A 19,650-nucleotide genomic window follows, 5' to 3' on the forward strand; every position below is an offset into this window, starting at 1 on the left:
CTTTTTTTGGTGAAGCTCATTTATAGTTTCATGTAGGACACCAACCCTATCAAGTATATCTCATCCTTCCATGCATGATGTTTGAGTGAGATGGACTACATGATCAGCCATGCCATTCCACCGATTAGTCGCCAACTTCGGAAAAATCTTAAAGCTGATAGTCGCCAACTTCGTAAAAATCTTAAAGCTGATAATCATGAGACAAGTTGCCTGATATTGTTTGATCCGACTTGCATCCATCGTTTTAGGTGGTAAAATATATTTTTTGAAGTTTAAACAACGATATTGTCGGATTAAAAATAATAATTACTCACGAAACATTGCATTAAAAATAACAATATATTACAACTCTAGATCGGTCCATCTAGCATAGCAGCTAGTTTTATTCGTCTCTGTTCTCTTTCGAATCGTTCTCTTGTCTATTGGGAGTTGAGGGTGGTTTGGCTCAGCCGCAGCTTGCGCTCGTCGGAGAGCTTCTTGGCAAAGTGAGCCAACGCCTCTTCATTGGTGCCCTCATTGTCGACGGGCTCGTACACCCCCGTGTCGATGTTCACCCGGGCCACTTTCTTCTTGAGCAACATGTTGCCGATCCCGATGAGCGCCTCCATGTTGGCCTTGGTGGAGATATCCACCGAGGACGTGTGGCCCGTGAGGGAGTCATCCTGGATGCGTAGGTAGTTCTTCTCAATGTTGAGAGCCTGGAATAATATAGCAGCGTGGATGTCGACCATGTCGGCGCTTGCATGGGAGAAAATGTCGATAAGTGGGGTGAAGCCACCGTCATAGAGCCAGCGGAGGACGCCCCATTTGGCGCAGTCTGGCGCGGTGTACTTCTCCGCCTGCTTGGCCGTCCCTGTGCCGATGGAGATGATGAGGTACCTGTGGTACTCGGCGGGCTTGCCATGCGTGAAGTCCGGGTTCCGGCGCAACACTTCCTTGGTGATCATGGACATGGCGGCCATGGTCGGGTTGTTGGCGGCCACGCCACCGTCGATGAGGTGGTACTCACGGTCCGGCAGCTTGCCCGCGGGGTCATGGGTCGTGAAGTAGTGCGCCGGGAAGTAGGTGGGTGCCGCCGACGTGCTGATGCAGATGTCGGAGAGGTGCGCGTTCTTGAGCGGGTCCACCTTGGCCTCGTACGTGTTGAAGATGACCGGCTGCAGGTACTTGATGTCGAACGTCGGGACGATGATGTTGGTGACGGTGTCGGCGACGGTCACGTCGTTGGTGAGGCACTTGATCTTGTCGTGCAGGAACTTACCGTCGTACTTGGGACCCTTCACGGCGCCGAACAGGTTCGCCATCGGGGTCAGGAACCCCAACCTGCACGTACGTGAAGCAACGCCGGCGTCAACATCGCCGCTGAAGAGAAGGGACACCGTGCGTGCGTGCGTGAGTACGTACCTCCTCTGAGGGAAGATCTTGGGCCCGTTCTCGAGGTAGAACGTGTTGATGTCCTTGGCCTCGAAGAGCGGCCGCTTGTTCTCGCCCGGCGCAGCAAGCATCGACGTGACCAGCGCGCCCGTGCTCGTCCCGGCGATCACGTCGAAGTAGTCCGCGATGCGCGCGTCCGGCCCGTCCAGCTCCTATCAAACACAATACACGTCACAAAAAAATCAATCTAGGACGACGAAGATGCAGCTATAGACAATCGAGCTGCAGACTGACGTGCCTGGAGCTTGGACTCGAGACAGGCGAGGATGGTGGAGGGGATGAGACCGCGGATGCCGCCGCCGTCGATGCTCAGCACCGTGATGAGCCGCCCCTGCGACGGCGGCGGGCACGTCAGCGTGGGGTCCGCCTGGCTGCACATGCTTAGCTTCGCACGGGGTGTGCCCTGCACTGCGCTTGAGCTCTAGCTAGTGCTAGCAGTGGGAGAGCCTTTAATTTGAAACAAGACCCAGCTCGCTCCCGTCAAGATTTCCCGGGCGTGCTCGTAGCTCTGGTGTTCTTGCGCTTTCCGATCTGGAGCCTCTACCGCCTACCGGGCTATTTAACTCCAAATTTGGCGCCAGTGGCTAAGATGGAATCATTTTACTTTACACTTATTTTATGGCGCGCGTTTGTCACGTTTGATGGGTACCGATGACCAACTTCTCGAGTCCCTGCTCGCTGTACCGGTCGACAGCATGATTTGTTGGCGCAACGAAGAGCAGCGACGATGCTTGGTCGCACCAGATTTTCTTCAAAAGTTACACGTTCCATCCTAATAACAAGACAAAGAGAGCGGAAGGGAAAGAAATCATAATAAAGTTAAATGGTAATGATTCAGCGAACGTTCGCTGGGATGACATTCGCGAACGTTTTTCACGAACATGGCAATTCCTTAAGGGAACACGGCAAATTTCATAGCAAAATCCCTTGTTTGCATAATTTGCGATGTGTTTTGAAGAAATTGCCATGGGTGTTCGAAGAAATTGCCATAAAAATGTTGGCAAATGTCATGCTTCTCAAGGAAGGCTATTGTGATCCAAGTTAAAACGAACACACACCTGTCCCGAATCTCTTGGGCGAGTTATATCAGTATACTTCTTTTCGGGCGCGGTTTTCTGTTATCAATTTGACTAGAAAAATATATGCTATATGCCACAAAAGGTATATCTTTGGATTCTTCGTTGAATGGAATTACTAACACAATTTTTTTTGGCATGTTACACAATGTTCGTTTGGTCAAACTAAAGAGTTAGAAACCCGTGCCCCACTTATATTTCTCTCTGGAGGAAGTAGTGCACTCAGCGCCGCATTTCTAAGACTTGAACACGCACAAGTGCATTTCAGTTTACTCAGGGTTTTTTTAGGACGTATTAATTATTACCCGCAAACAAAAATTACTTGTTGTCTATCAAGAATTACCAAAGCAAGAGAGGACTGACGCGGCTCGGTCCTCGCGTTGCCCTCCTATTGTGACTAGGAGGGACAACTAGCTCAAACCGACCTCTCCTTCCCTATTTTTCTCCCACCCTTGCCGCTGCCAAAGAAGGCCACCTGCAAGCCCTCACCACTCTCGCAAAGGGCTTGGGACATCAGGGTAGCGGGGTAGCGGCCCTGGTTAAAGATGGTGGTGTCGACCCAGTGGCGAGTGGCTGCTGCGGTGATTGGTCAACTCCTTGGCTAGTGGGTGGTGGGGTGTCTATGGATGGCGTGCTTGTTGGCAGTGGCGAAGCTTGCAACAAAAACATGGGTGGGCCAAACTGCAATAGATTGCTCATGACTGGCTTTTGTGGCCCCATGGGTTGGCTATAATAGGAGCAAATGCTACAAAGTTGGGCATGCCATGGCCCGTGCAGCCTTGTTGTAGCTCCATGTCGATGTCAAAACCGGCGGATCTCGGGTAGGGGGTCCCGAACTGTGCGTCTAGACCGGATGGTAACAGGAGGAGGCAAGGGACACGAAGTTTTACCCAGGCCCGGGCCCTCTCGATAGAGGTAAAACCCTACGTCCTGCTTGATTAATATTGATGATATGGGTAGTACAAGAGTAGATCTACCACGAGATCGAAGAGGCTAAACCCTAGAAGCTAGCCTATGGTATGATTGTTGATGTGTACGTTGTCCTACGGACTAAAACCCTCCGGTTTATATAAACACCGGATAGGGTTAGGGTTACATAGAGTCGGTTACAATGATAGGAGATCTACATATCCGTATCGCCAAGCTTGCCTTCCACGCCAAGGAAAGTCCCCTCCGGACACGGGACGGAGTCTTCAATCTTGTATCTTCACAGTCCAACAGTCCGGCCAAAGGATATAGTCCGGCTGTCCGGACACCCCCTAATCCAGGACTCCCTCAGTAGCCCCTGAAACAGGCTTCAATGACGACGAGTCCGGCCCGCAGATTGTCTTCGGCATTGCAAGGCGGGTTCCTCCTCCAAGTACTTCGTAGAAGATTTTGAACACAAAGATAGTGTCCGGCTCTGCAAAATAAGTTTCCACATATTGCCATAGAGAGAATAATATTTACACCAATCTAATCTGCTGACGTATTCCGTAGCGTGACACACCACGGCCAAGCCTTTATCCGAGTCGTTTCATTATCCCACCTCAGCGCGTTACGCGAGGCGGTTTCCTTGGCACGTCTTGTTAAAGCAGAGATCGTGTCCCCTTATCCCGGGATTCTCATCAATACGGGCGTGGATAAACCAACCGCTTCTAGGACTCCTAGATTATAGGCAAGTCCAAACGGACACGGAGAGGACGCTTGATATTCACCCTCTTTATAAAGGGGACAAGGCTTTTATTTTTCTCTCCCGTGCTCAATCGAATCCTTCCCCCACCTCAAGTTCAAACGCCCGAAGTTCAGGTCAGGTGCTCCGAACCTCCAGTCATGTCCGGATCTAGCCTTCAAGGCCGATGGATGCCTTCCTCCGTCACAGAAGAAGACATCAAGAAGTTGAGGGAGGCCAGATATCTGACCGCCGAGATTTTGCATCGGCTGCCTCCCCGAGGGCAGGCCGTCCCCACCCCCGAACCCAACGAGAACGTCGTGTTCGTTTCCCACTTCCTCCAAGGTCTAGGCCTTTCCCTGGATCCTTTCGTTAGCGGTTTGATGTTTTACTACGGGCTAGATTTTCATGATCTAGCTCCGGACTCCTTTCTTCATATCACATCATTTATTGTCGTGTGCGAGGCCTTCCTCCAGGTTACCCCTCACTTTGGCCTATGGCTCAAGACCTTTGAAGTGAAGCCGAAGATGGTCGAGGGGCAACATGCAGCGTGTGGAGGTGCCTCAATATGCAAGATGACGGGAGCTCCATGGCCCAAAGGTTCCATCCCAGAGGTGTCTGAATTGTGGCAACAGGAGTGGTTCTACATCACGGCTCCTAGAAGTGCCAAGTGGGCGGCCCCACCCGCTTTCCGCTCGGGCCCTCCACCACAGCTGATGTCATGGATCAGCAGAGGTCTAAGCTGGGGTCCAGTCAAGGACGTGCCTATACTGCAAGGCCGCATTCGAGGTCTCTTCAATGGAGATTTTAGTTTGGTTGCAGTAACACAGGTTATGCTGGTTCGTCAAGTCCAGCCTTGCAAACACCGGCCTCTTCGCCTGTGGGAGTTCAATCCCGAGGGACCGCGTGCCGTTCAGAATTTTCTCGGCCTGACGCACGAGGAGATGTACAAGTCATTCTTCGGACCTCAGGTGGAGTGTCCGGAAATCACCGAGAACGTGGGCCTGAGTAGTAACCGCACCGCCGAACAGGTAAGGCATCTTCCGGCCGAACATACTCTCTCTACTTCGTTACGAAGCTATTTCTGAGAGTTCGCTTTTTGACCAGAACTGGCTAAAAAGGCGAAGTTGATTCGGTGTTCGCCCCCCCTCCCTGAGGGTTTGGAAAATCCGGTATTGGAAAAGATGCTCCAGACCGCGCCTTGCCCGGAGCCCTTGAAGGAAGATACTGTGGAGGATAATGCGGGCGGACGCGGGCCCCCAACGCTGCCCATTCTAGCTGAGGGAGCGAGCGTCTCCATGAGGGAAGGCGACCAGAAGAGGAAAAGGGCTGCGCCCGGGGATTCCGAAGCCGAAACTTCCAAACGGGAGAAGAAGTCTCCCACAGAGGGTCCTACCTTGGGGGGCGCTGTTGCCGCACAAAGTCCGCGGGGGGATCAATTCTCCCTCGAGTCGTAAGTGACCCGAAATACTTTTAGTAGTACAGATATGCCATCCTTTTCTTCTGAGGAAATAACCACCGCATATATTTTTGCAGTTCGGGCCTTAGCCCCTCTCAAATGAGCTCATCTTCGGGGGATCTTCTTCCAGAGATGATGGAGAGCGAAACGCCTCCTCCGGATTCCTCCGCTCCAGAAGCGGGCTGTGACACTCAAAAATTTTAATTGGTTTTCATCAAAAACTTTGCTGAAATTTTTTTAAGAGGGCATTTAAAATTTCTTTTCCAGAAATCCTTCCTCTCAAAAACTTCCTTTTCTTTGGCAAGAATTTTATTTTTTGCTTCAAACTATGGTATTTGATCTTTTGAAGCTTCTTCTCTGTTGGTTCCCTCTCAAATTATTTTGGGAGTTTAATCTTTTTCTTTTAAAAAAGAAACTCTATGAAAATTTGGGATTTTCATATCTTGGAAACCACCCATGACTTGGTATTTTTGCCCATGTGATAAAACCCCTCCAAAACCTCCCCTCCTCCTTGTAATCAACCTAAGATCTCTGTCCCAACTCATCCAAGCAAGTTTTGGATTTTATTCTAATTATTTTTCCCCTCAAATCATTTCTGAAAATTATTTGGAGCCTGAGTGATATTCAAAGCAAGTACCCTTTTGCTTTTGAGTTTTTACCTCAAACCAACTCTCCTAGATAGTTCTTTGAACCCACAACCCAGAACCATCTTGATCCACTCCTCCCCTTTTCAAAATTTTCAAAATTCAGTCTCCGCAAGTTTGGACCAGATTTGCCAAATTTGGTGAAATTCATATCTACACTTCTCCAAAAATTCCACAAAAATTCAGGCAGCCTACTGGAGCAATGAGTAGCCACTCCACCAAAAATCAGCTCAGGGAAAAATCACCAGAGGCCAAAATTCATTCTGTCGAACACCTTGCATGCACTGTTGCTGTTCAAAATTCAGAAAGATTCAGAGTTTAGCGTCGATCTTCGACAGAGGTTCAGTCACATGCCCACAGTGCCCTTGGCACGTTCCTCGCCGCCTCTTCCTCCTGTCTGGAGCATCCCGCACGCGCGCTTGGCGTCTTCCCGGCGTCGGTGGCGCCCCTGGCCGCCCGCGCCGGCGTGTCTTGCGGCGGCCGAAACCCCGTTACAGCCGACAGGGAACAAGAACGGCGGCTCAACGCCATTCCGCGCCGCCCTTTGCTCCCTGACTCTACGCGTGGCCCATGCATGCCAGCGCACGCCCGTGGCACCGTCACCGTGGCCCGGCAAGCACGGGACGTGCTCCCTGCCGCCGACGGGCCCGCGCCGCCCCGTTCTGTCGAGCTCGCCCTAAGCATCAAATCCCAGCCGGGTTAGCACCTAAATGGAGCCAGTGGACCTCCGTGATGGCGCCCAACTCCCTAAGCACCCCCGACCAAGCTCTGCGCCGCCGTAATCTTCACCGGAGACCCCCGTTCACGGCCACCGCCTCGGACTGCCTATATAAAGGGCCCCCGAGCTCACCCTCGTGCACGCATCATCACTACACCTCACCAACGCCCCGCCAGGCCACCAGGAGGACCTCGAGGAGGTCTCCTCCCCTAGCTCCGGCCGCCCCGATCCGCCTCGGCCTCCACCTCGATTCGCTCCGGTGAGGCCGTCTCCGGCGCCCAAACCCCGTCGGTTACTCCCTCTAGCTACCAGAAGCCTAACCCCCTCCTCAATTTGATCACTGCAGCCCTCTCCGACGAGCCCCTCGATCACCCGAGCCGCCGTCCGCCGGAGCAAGGCTCGCCGCCGACGTGGTACTCGCCGGCGACCACCACCACCACCAACCGACGCGGAAGGGTGCCCTGAACACGGAGGTACCCTCCGATCTCCCTGCCTCGCCGTGGATCGCCGCCGGCGACCACCGCGGCTCTCGGGCCCCGACGAGCTTCGTCCCCCCCCCATTTGAAAGTTCAAACCTGACGAGTGGGACCCCACCGTCAGCCTCTCTTCCCTCTCTATTGAATCGTTTTCTGGAAACGCCTTCGGGCAAAATGCGCTTTCCCCTCTGGGCTGGCGTATTCTATACGGGAACATTTTCTGTTTTTATGAGCTAGCCCCTGGGAACTTTCTGTTTCATTACAGATGAGTCCCTAGACAAAAACCTTTATAACTTTTAAACAGAATAATATTTTTGATTGATTCTTTTTCGGTTCTCTTCAGATTTTTGTCTAGTTTTTTATCATATTTATTTGAAATTTTTTTGGAATACTTTTTGTGCACCTCGTGGTATTTATGATAGCGCATATATTTTCTTTATGCCGTAGATACGGAAGGAGGTGACGGGACCGCAAACTTCACCGAGCTAGGCTCCGACTACTCCGAACCAGGCAAGCATGTTTGAACTTTTGATATGATGAGTGTCTTGGCATGTTTTGCATTTTAGTTAGTCTCATGGCATGTTGAAGAGCATACCGATGAACGTTATTTCCATGCATTGATGAGGTAAGTGAGTTCGATGATCCATACGTGGATGGATGTGAGTATGAATGGCCATGTGTTGGCATGAGGATGGGTAAGATGGCAGTGTTGTAGCATGCCAGTCTTATGCCAGACCATATGACTACAGTGTCAAACCGTATCGACCCAATTCCTCCTTTTTCCTTCCCTGTACTACCACATGTTTTCCGCAAGGAATACGGCTTAGTAAGTTGCAAACCGCTTTCCTGGTACACACCAAAAAGGAGAGGCCGGGATGATGGTTCCATGGCCCTGGATTAAAGCCAGTCATCCGGTCAGGGGGCATGGGTGTTTCCGGTTGGGACCGAGAGGGGGGCACCCCTTAGAGCGCGCGTATATAAATTTGATCCCATGCTATTCGAGATTGTGATCTCCCCGTCTCAAAAGTTTTTCTTGGACGATGTCTAGGGTGATTCCTAGCATCGAGAGGTAGGATGGGTGTGTACTGGTTAGCTGTGTTTTCTTCCGAAATACCGTAAACGGAACTAGTCCTTCGTGACTACGGAAATCCGTTGGTTGTGGGAAATTTTTGTACAACCTCTGCAGGGTCATATATTCCTTGAATCATCTATTCCATGTCCAAGTTCAACATTATCTTATCCTGACAAGTGCCAGTTTTGATGACAGAGACTCCGGTGAATCGTATGAGTGCTAATTCCGGTTAAATGATTATTCCTATGGATGGACTAACCCGTTTATTTTCATGAATTGAATGTTGATTATGAGTATTATTTACTTGTGAATAAAAGCCCTTTCTGCGATGTCGCTCAGACGTCCGACTGTGGCATTGTTATATTTTACTTTCGATGAAAGCCCTTTCTGTGATGTCGCTCAGACGTCCGACTGTGGCATTGTTATATTTTACTTTCGATGAAAGCCCTTTCTGTGATGTCGCTCAGACGTCCGACTGTGGCATTATTATATTTTACTTTCGATAAAAGCCCTTTCTGTGATGTCGCTTAGACGTCCGACTGTGGCATTTCTTTTAAAGCCCTTTATGTGATGTCGCTCAGACGTCCGACTGTGGCATTTCCTTTAAAGCCCTTTCTGTGATGTCGCTCAGACGTCTGACTATGGCATCATTTCCTTATTTTTATTTGTTCACCTTTCGAGGCGTTGCTTCAGACACCCGATCGGTTTTTATTTATGTTTTGTTGGGACTTCAGGCGGACTACCGCCGTTTCCCTTTTACTTACTTCGCTATGCTAATTTTTGAATATACATTGGTGAATTAATCGTGACGCATTCATGCCTGCATTTGTTATATCTCATGTCCGAACTGTCTTGCGAGTACTTTCAAAGTACTCACTGGCTTGTTGATTTGGCCAGATGCTGACGAAGGCGATCTCATGGATGAAGAGTTCGATAGCGAGTCCGACGCCTAGAGGAATCCCAGTCAGTCTCGTGCGACCCTGGATTTGGTCACTATATTATATCCGCTTCCGCTACCAAATAAATTCATCGAGCCTCACCTCGACGCTCGATGAGATGCCAGTTTTAGAGTCATGTATCTCACTCCCCGCTGTGTTTTTCCACCACCGCCCTATCCTCGAGTCAGTAGTATGCCTCCACACCACTGTGTCATGTCCGCCATTATGTATAATTATTGGCGTGCTTGTAATAATTTGGTTGAGCTGCCGTAGCTCGACCCTGTAATATATTTTATGCTACTGGCTTATTGTATCAAGAATTTGTCTACCGGTAAGGAGAATTTTTTCTCATACTGGACTCAAAAGATTGGTTTCTCAATAAATATTTTATTGGAAAGCCAGTCGTGACAAGCTTGGTACCAGAGCCAGGCTGACTGTAGGAAGCCACTAGGTGCGATCGCTAATTAGTTATTAGCATGTTTGAGCCTTTTCATATTTTCTTGATTGTAGTCATTTTCTGTCAGTCAGCATAAATTTATGATCTGACCATGCAGAATTTTTGCCTACTTTTGTAGATGGCCGACAACAGCTGCGAGTCTCAGACCTTCGCCAACGTGCCCGATGGGTTCGTCAAGCTTCTTTCCTTCATCGTTCAGGTCGCGATGGGGCCATCTGTGCGCCCAGTCTTCACACTCTGCCAGCACCGAGTCAACGACAGTCTGACCATGCACCAGGTCGCGGTGCAGTTCAAGGGAGGGCGTGGTGAGTTACGCCGCTTCCGGTTCTTGGGAAGAGCCATGCCTACGGAGAAGCATGCTATGCAGATGGCAGCCCGCGAGGCGATAGCTCGTCTCAGGGATGTCCTCCCCGTGATGAAGACTCGTCGTTACCGTTATCTTCCATGCCATGTGCCTTACACCTGTCACTACGCATTCTCCTGCCCCAGAGGAGAACGAGACGAGGCTTTTGAGATGCTCATTGAGTATCTCCGGGCCCTGGAGGCAGCCTTCGACAACCTGGTGGAGGACTTCGTGGCTGCCCGCATGGACTCAGTTCATGGCTGTGCTGCCAACAGGAGGGAGCTCCTACCCACCGCACCGCCACTGACTTGGGTCTCGTCCTGAGCATCTTATGCCCCTACTCGTCGCCTGCCTACTGCCGAAGAGTTCAACCAAGTTATTGCGCCCACTCCAGCGTGCACTGCACCACCCTGCGCGCCCACTCCTATTCGTGTTGCTCCGCCCCTGGCACCCGCTCCATCCACTCAGCGCAACACTACACGTATGGAGCCTATTAGCGAGGAGGAAGTCGAGTCTCCAGCCTCGCTATGCCTCATCCTCGGCAGGGCAAAGGAGGTCGTCAACATCTCCGCCTGAGTACGCTTAGCCGCCATGCATGTACTGCTTTGTATGATATGTATATATGTACATAGGTTGTGAGAAGTAGCTTGTTTGCGCATCATGTAGGATCTGGAGAAGTGCACTAGCCTAAATAACATGTCAGGATTATGTACGCATATCCTGAGTGGCTTATTGTATAATTACCGCTCGCGTGTAAGATATGTAATGAGCAGTCCTTCCCCGTGCGCAAATCAATTTGTTTTTCATGAGTAAGCTTGGTTATTTAATTTTTATTTGCCAGCCTTATGCATTTATGGAATCGTTTTTGCGACTCTTTTCGATTTTCTTATGAATTTTACAAAATATATCCCCAGAGTGAAAAATGTCTCGTCCTTGGACTCGCTCCATGCCAACTCCACCAGAGGAAAATTATGATACACAACCAAGCAACGAGTTCACTCAGGGACAGTCAAGCCAACAGGGCAGTGAATCGGCACTTTCACAAATGTGCCGCCTTTATGAGCAGAGTTAGCAACAACATCGGGAAATGATGAACCAAGTCATCAACATGGGAAATCACCATGGACAGTATCAGCAGCATTCCAAGTTATCTGAGCTACAGAAGACACGCCCCCAAACATTTTCTCATACTGACAAACCTCTTGAGGCCGAGGATTGGCTTCGAGATATGGAGAGAAAATTGGTTATTGCAAAATGTTCAGATCTCGAGAAAGTATTATATGCTCCGCACTATCTCACAGGAGCAGCTACATCATGGTGGGAGAATTTTCTGCACATGCACCCCAACGAAAATGATATAACCTGGGATGATTTCAAGGAAGGTTTCCGCGGTGCACACATTCCCAAGAGTATTATGAAAATCAAGAAGAGAGAGTTCGATGACCTTAAACAAAGGAACATGACAGTGTCAGAATACAACGGTCAATTTACTCTATTGTCCCGCTACGCCAATGAAGAACGTATGACTGAAAGCAAGAAGATGGAGAAATTCCTTGACGGTCTGGCACCCGCGCTTAAATGCCAACTGGTCGTTCACACTTTCCCAGATTTTAAGACGCTAGTGGACAAAGCTATTACTCTGGAAAATGAGAGACGTAGCTTGGAGGATTTACGCAAGCGAAAAAGAGACCAGACTACTCTTGCGCGCAACCACCGAAGCAGGACAGATTTTCAGAAAGGTGGGACACACAAGCCTACGACAAACATCTCACGCTCAACCAAGAATTTCCATGCAAGGGACAAAGAGTTCACATATCGCCCAGGTGTTACTTGCTACGCTTGTGGAGAAGAAGGGCACTACGCCAAACAGTGCCCCAAGCCAAGGAACTCGACCCCGAAGCCAAACAATGGTGGAAATAATTCAGCACCCAAGCGCAACAATTTCAACCCCAACAACAACCACAGGAAGGGTCATCTAAACCACGTAACCAAAGAGGAAGCACAAAACGCTCCGGATATCGTACTCGGTACGTTTCCTGTCAACACAATACCTGCAACGGTTTTGTTTGATTCTGGAGCTTCTCACTCATTCATTTCGAAAAGTTTTGCTTTGCAAAATAATTTTTCGATGTTCCCCTTGGAAAAATCCATGATCATCAAGTCCCCTGGGATTCAGCAAGTTACTCAGAGTTACTGTCAGAATGTGGTTATTGAGTTCGAAGGATTGAAATTTTACGCCAATCTTATTGTGTTGGAAAATAAAGGACTGGATGTCATCCTAGGAATGGACTGGTTAACCACCAACAAGGGTTTTATTGACTGTTTCAACCGGACCGTAATTCTCACGCATCACCACGGGAAGACAATAAAAGTACCAGCCAAGGAAAGAAAAATACACCGGCAGCCGAGATTGAATAAGGTGGACGTTTCTGAGTTAAGCAAGGTTCCAGTGGTATGTGAATTTCCAGATGTATTTCCTGAAGAACTACCAGGCATGCCACCGGACCGAGAAATAGAATTCAGCATTGAGCTAGCACCCGGAACCACCCCCATATACAAGAAACCATACAGAATGGCACCATCCGAATTGATTGAGTTGAAGAAACAAATAAAGGAATTACTGGACAAGGGATACATTCGAGCCAGCTCCTCACCTTGGGGATCACCAATTTTATTTGCCAAAAAGAAAGATGGAACACTGAGATTGTGCATAGACTACCGAGCACTTAACATGGTCACAGTCAAGAACAAATACCCGATGCCACGAATAAGATTTATTTGATCAGCTCGCTCAGGCCAAGGTATTCTCAAAGATTGACTTAAGGTCAGGATATCATCAATTGAAAGTACGAACAGAAGATATCCCCAAAACAGCCTTCACCTCCAGATATGGACTATATGAGTTCACAGTTATGCCTTTTGGGCTAACTAATGCCCCTGCATATTTTTTTCACCTCATGAACAAAGTATTTATGAAGTATATGGACAAGTTCGTTGTGGTATTCATCGACGATATTCTAGTATACTCCAAGACACCAGAAGAGCACGCGGAACATCTCAGGATTGTGTTAGGAGAACTCATGAAACATCAATTGTATGCCAAGTTCAGCAAGTGCAAATTTTGGCTAAGGCAAGTAGGCTTTCTAGGCCACGTGCTGACCCAAGACGGTATCGCAGTGGACCCGGAGAAAGTCAGGGCCATACTTGACTGGAAGGCACCAGCCAGCGTAACGGACGTACGAAGTTTCTTGGGAATGGCAGGATATTACCGCAGATTTATTGAAGGATTCTCCACCCTAGCCAAGCCAATGACGCAGTTACTCAAGAAAGACAAGAAGTTTGAATGGACAGAAGCCTGCGAAAAAAGTTTCCAGGAGTTAAAACGGAAATTAACTACAGCACCGGTATTAATTGTACCCGACATACACAAGAATTTTGAAGTGTATTGTGATGCGTCCAGAAAGGGTCTCGGATGTGTGTTGATGCAAGAAGGCAAGGTTGTCGCATACGCTTCACGACAACTCCACAAGCATGAGGAAAATTATCCCACTCATGACTCAGAAATGGCAGCAGTTATTCATGCACTTAAGGAATGGAGGCATTTCTTGCTTGGGAATCGATGTGAAATTTACACGGACCATAAGAGTCTTAAATATATTTTCACTCAGCCAGAACTAAACTTACGGCAACGACGCTGGTTGGAATTGGTAAAGGATTATGATGTTGGTATCCACTATCATCCAGGAAAAGCAAATGTAGTGGCCGATGCTCTTAGTCGGAACCCCAGCTCCGACGAAAATAGTCTGCAAAGCTTAAGGCCTGAATTCCAACAAGAATTTGCCAAACTCAACTTGTCAATGATCACGGAAGGCACCATATCAAACTTGGAAATAAAGCCCGACCTTGTGGAGAGAATTAAAGAAGCTCAGCCCGGTCACCCAAGTATTGAAGGAATTAAAAGAAAGGTGAGTATGGGCAAGGCCTCGGAGTTCATCATAGGCGATGATGGAATATTACGGTACGAAGACAGACTCTGTGTGCCAAACATAGAAGACCTCAAACAGCAAATCCTAGCTAAAGCACACACCACTCCATATTCAATCCACCCTGGAGGAACCAAAATGTATAAGGATATTCAGGAAAGATTTTGGTGGCACGGTATGAAGAGGGACATAGCCACATTCGTTGCATGTTGCGATTCTTGTCAACGCATAAAAGCTGAACATCAGAGACCAGCCGGACTACTGCAACCAAACAAAATACCTGAGTGGAAATGGGATGAAATAGGGATGGATTTTATTGTCGGACTACCTCGGTCACGACACGGGAATGATGCCATATGGGTCATCACCGATAGATTAACCAAGGTGGCACATTTTATTCCAGTGAAGGCAACCTACAACACTCAGAAGCTTGCCAGGATTTATCTCTCCCGTATAGTTTGTCTACATGGAGTCCCGAAGACTATAATATCCGACCGAGGCACTCAATTTGTCTCGAAATTCTGGGATCATTTACAACAGGCTCTGGGAACTCAATTGGCCTTCAGTACAGCCTACCATCCCCAGACTGATGGACAAACTGAACGCCTAAACCAAATTTTAGAAGACATGCTGAGAGCATGTGTCCTCACCTATGGAACCAGTTGGGAGGAAAGTCTGCCATATGCCGAGTTCGCATATAACATCAGCTACCAGGCCAGCCTGCGAATGGCACCTTTTGAAGCCCTATACGGACGGAGGTGTCGTACCCCACTAAATTGGTCAGAGACCGGAGACAGCCGTATCTTCGGCCCAGACATGCTCAAAGAAGCCGAGGAAAAAGTCAAGCTAATCAGGGACCGACTCAAGACCGCTCAAAGCCGACAGAAGAGCTATTACGATCAGAAACATCGTGGGGTCAATTTTGAACCCGGTGAATTTGTGTACCTACGAGTATCACCTATGAGGGGACTACAACGGTTCAAGATTAAAGGGAAGTTAGCACCAAGATTCATTGGACCATTCTGCATAGTGGCACGAAGAGGCACTGTAGCCTACCAGCTAGACTTACCCGAAGACTTGTCCGACATTCACAACGTGTTCCACGTCTCTCAATTAAGGAAGTGCGTAAGCAAACCAGAGAAGCAAGTATCCCATGAGAACATTGACGTGCAGCCAGACCTCACTTATCGGGAACGCCCAGTAAAAATATTAGAGGAGTCTGAAAGGAGAACCCGACAGAAGACCATCAAGTTTTTCAGAGTTCAGTGGAGCAATCACACCGAAAGTGAAGCAACTTGGGAAAGAGAGGATTTTCTTCGGACAGAACATCCATACTTATTTAAGGATCAGCTGAAATCTCGGGGACGAGATTTTTCCTAAGGGGGTAGGTGTTGTGACACTCAAAAATTTTAATTGGTTTCATCAAAAACTTTGCTGAATTTTTTTTAAGAGGGCATTTAAAATTTCTTTTCCAGAAATCCTTCCTCTCAAAAACTTCCTTTTCTTTGGCAAGAATTTTATTTTTTGCTTCAAACTATGGTATTTGATCTTTTGAAGCTTCTTCTCTGTTGGTTCCCTCTCAAATTATTTTGGGAGTTTAATCTTTTTCTTTTAAAAAAGAAACTCTATGAAAATTTGGGATTTTCATATCTTGGAAACCACCCATGACTTGGTATTTTTGCCCATGTGATAAAACCCCTCCAAAACCTCCCCTCCTCCTTGTAATCAACCTAAGATCTCTGTCCCAACTCATCCAAGCAAGTTTTGGATTTTATTCTAATTATTTTTCCCCTCAAATCATTTCTGAAAATTATTTGGAGCCTGAGTGATTTTCAAAGCAAGTACCCTTTTGCTTTTGAGTTTTTACCTCAAACCAACTCTCCTAGATAGTTCTTTGAACCCACAACCCAGAACCATCTTGATCCACTCCTCCCCTTTTCAAAATTTTCAAAATTCAGTCTCCGCAAGTTTGGACCAGATTTGCCAAATTTGGTGAAATTCATATCTACACTTCTCCAAAAATTCCACAAAAATTCAGGCAGCCTACTGGAGCAATGAGTAGCCACTCCACCAAAAATCAGCTCAGGGAAAAATCACCAGAGGCCAAAATTCATTCTGTCGAACACCTTGCATGCACTGTTGCTGTTCAAAATTCAGAAAGATTCAGAGTTTAGTGTCGATCTTCGACAGAGGTTCAGTCACATGCCCACAGTGCCCTTGGCACGTTCCTCGCCGCCTCTTCCTCCTGTCTGGAGCATCCCGCACGCGCGCTTGGCGTCTTCCCGGCGTCGGTGGCGCCCCTGGCCGCCCGCGCCGGCGTGTCTTGCGGCGGCCGAAACCCCGTTACAGCCGACAGGGAACAAGAACGGCGGCTCAACGCCGTTCCGCGCCGCCCTTTGCTCCCTGACTCTACGCGTGGCCCATGCATGCCAGCGCACGCCCGTGGCACCGTCACCGTGGCCCGGCAAGCACGGGACGTGCTCCCTGCCGCCGACGGGCCCGCGCCGCCCCGTTCTGTCGAGCTCGCCCTAAGCATCAAATCCCAGCCGGGTTAGCACCTAAATGGAGCCAGTGGACCTCCGTGATGGCGCCCAACTCCCTAAGCACCCCCGACCAAGCTCTGCGCCGCCGTAATCTTCACCGGAGACCCCCGTTCACGGCCACCGCCTCGGACCGCCTATATAAAGGGCCCCCGAGCTCACCCTCGTGCACGCATCATCACTACACCTCACCAACGCCCCGCCAGGCCACCAGGAGGACCTCGAGGAGGTCTCCTCCCCTAGCTCCGGCCGCCCCGATCCGCCTCGGCCTCCACCTCGATTCGCTCCGGTGAGGCCGTCTCCGGCGCCCAAACCCCGTCGGTTACTCCCTCTAGCTACCAGAAGCCTAACCCCCTCCTCAATTTGATCACTGCAGCTCTCTCCGACGAGCCCCTCGATCACCCGAGCCGCCGTCCGCCGGAGCAAGGCTCGCCGCCGACGTGGTACTCGCCGGCGACCACCACCACCACCAACCGACGCGGAAGGGTGCCCTGAACACGGAGGTACCCTCCGATCTCCCTGCCTCGCCGTGGATCGCCGCCGGCGACCACCGCGGCTCTCGGGCGCCGACGAGCTTCGTCCCCCCCCCATTTGAAAGTTCAAACCTGACGAGTGGGACCCCACCGTCAGCCTCTCTGCCCTCTCTATTGAATCGTTTTCTGGAAACGCCTTCGGGCAAAATGCGCTTTCCCCTCTGGGCTGGCGTATTCTATACGGGAACGTTTTCTGTTTTTATGAGCTAGCCCTTGGGAACTTTCTGTTTCATTACAGATGAGTCCCTGGACAAAAACCTTTATAACTTTTAAACAGAATAATATTTTTGATTGATTCTTTTTCTGTTCTCTTCAGATTTTTGTCTAGTTTTTATCATATTTATTTGAAAAATTTTTGGAATACTTTTTGTGCACCTCGTGGTATTTACGATAGCGCATATATTTTCTTTAAACCGTAGATACCGAAGGAGGTGACGGGACCGCAAACTTCACCGAGCTAGGCTCCGACTACTCCGAACCAGGCAAGCATGTTTGAACTTTTGATATGATGAGTGTCTTGGCATGTTTTGCATTTTAGTTAGTCTCATGGCATGTTGAAGAGCATACCGATGAACGTTATTTCCATGCATTGATGAGGTAAGTGAGTTCGATGATCCATAAGTGGATGGATGTGAGTATGAATGGCCATGTGTTGGCATGAGGATGGGTAAGATGGCAGTGTTGTAGCATGCCAGTCTTATGCCAGACCATATGACTACAGTGTCAAACCGTATCGACCCAATTCCTCCTTTTTCCTTCCCTGTACTACCACATGTTTTCCGCAAGGAATACGGCTTAGTAAGTTGCAAACCGCTTTCCTGGTACACACCAAAAAGGAGAGGCCGGGATGATGGTTCCATGGCCCTGGATTAAAGCCAGTCATCCGGTCAGGGGGCATGGGTGTTTCCGGTTGGGACCGAGAGGGGGGCACCCCTTAGAGCGCGCGTATATAAATTTGATCCCATGCTATTCGAGATTGTGATCTCCCCGTCTCAAAAGTTTTTCTTGGACGATGTCTAGGGTGATTCCCAGCATCGAGAGGTAGGATGGGTGTGTACTGGTTAGCTGTGTTTTCTTCCGAAATACCATAAACGGAACTAGTCCTTCGTGACTACGGAAATCCGTTGGCTATGGGAAATTTTTGTACAACCTCTGCAGGGTCATATATTCCTTGAATCATCTATTCCATGTCCAAGTTCAACATTATCTTATCCTGACAAGTGCCAGTTTTGATGAAAGAGACTCCGGTGAATCGTATGAGTGCTAATTCCGGTTAAATGATTATTCCTGTGGATGGACTAACCCGTTTATTTTCATGAATTGAATGTTGATTATGAGTATTATTTACTTGTGAATAAAAGCCCTTTCTGCGATGTCGCTCAGACGTCCGACTGTGGCATTGTTATATTTTACTTTCGATGAAAGCCCTTTCTGTGATGTCGCTCAGACGTCCGACTGTGGCATTGTTATATTTTACTTTCGATGAAAGCCCTTTCTGTGATGTCGCTCAGACGTCCGACTGTGGCATTGTTATATTTTACTTTCGATAAAAGCCCTTTCTGTGATGTCGCTTAGACGTCCGACCGTGGCATTTCTTTTAAAGCCCTTTATGTGATGTCGCTCAGACGTCCGACTGTGGCATTTCCTTTAAAGCCCTTTCTGCGATGTCGCTCAGACGTCTGACTGTGGCATCATTTCCTTATTTTTATTTGTTCACCTTTCGAGGCGTTGCTTCAGACACCCGATCGGTTTTTATTTATGTTTTGTTGGGACTTCAGGCGGACTACCGCCGTTTCCCTTTTACTTACTTCGCTATGCTAATTTTTGAATATACATTGGTGAATTAATCGTGACGCATTCATGCCTGCATTTGTTATATCTCATGTCCGAACTGTCTTGCGAGTACTTTCAAAGTACTCACTGGCTTGTTGATTTGGCCAGATGCTGACGAAGGCGATCTCATGGATGAAGAGTTTGATAGCAAGTCCGACGCCTAGAGGAATCCCAGTCAGTCTCGTGCGACCCTGGATTTGGTCACTATATTATATCCGCTTCCGCTACCAAATAAATTCATCGAGCCTCACCTCGACGCTCGATGAGATGCCAGTTTTAGAGTCATGTATCTCACTCCCCGCTGTGTTTTTCCACCACCGCCCTATCCTCGAGTCAGTAGTATGCCTCCACACCACTGTGTCATGTCTGCCATTATGTATAATTATTGGCGTGCTTGTAATAATTTGGTTGAGCTGCCGTAGCTCGACCCTGTAATATATTTTATGCTACTGGCTTATTGTATCAAGAATTTGTCTACCAGTAAGGATAATTT

The 19,650-nt window shown here is 48.7% G+C and overlaps 1 protein-coding gene across 1 annotated transcript; it reads right to left on the reverse strand.

Annotated features, from left to right (window-relative positions):
- Positions 1-293: 293 nt before the first annotated feature.
- LOC125520827 (patatin-like protein 1) lies at positions 294-1,974 on the reverse strand. Its single transcript, XM_048685857.2, has 3 exons — positions 1,673-1,974; positions 1,405-1,586; positions 294-1,323 (listed from the first exon to the last, which is right to left on the reverse strand). Exons 1-3 carry the CDS (start codon positions 1,811-1,813, stop codon positions 420-422), a joined length of 1,227 nt encoding a protein of 408 aa, XP_048541814.1. The 5' UTR covers positions 1,814-1,974; the 3' UTR covers positions 294-419.
- Between the last annotated feature and the right edge of the window lie 17,676 nt (positions 1,975-19,650).

This window comes from Triticum urartu, chromosome 7A (assembly GCF_056163025.1).
Source record: "Triticum urartu cultivar PI428250 chromosome 7A, HENAU_Tu73, whole genome shotgun sequence".
Lineage (NCBI taxonomy): Eukaryota > Viridiplantae > Streptophyta > Magnoliopsida > Poales > Poaceae > Triticum > Triticum urartu.

Excerpts from the sequence above, each read along its gene's own strand:
- LOC125520827 (XM_048685857.2), bottom strand. The coding sequence starts at position 1,813 with ATGTGCAGCCAGGCGGACCCCACGCTGACGTGCCCGCCGCCGTCGCAG. Across the intron at positions 1,587-1,672 it reads GTCTCGAGTCCAAGCTCCAG|GAGCTGGACGGGCCGGACGC; the intron begins GCACGTCAGTCT and ends TGTGTTTGATAG. Across the intron at positions 1,324-1,404 it reads AAGATCTTCCCTCAGAGGAG|GTTGGGGTTCCTGACCCCGA; the intron begins GTACGTACTCAC and ends ACGTACGTGCAG.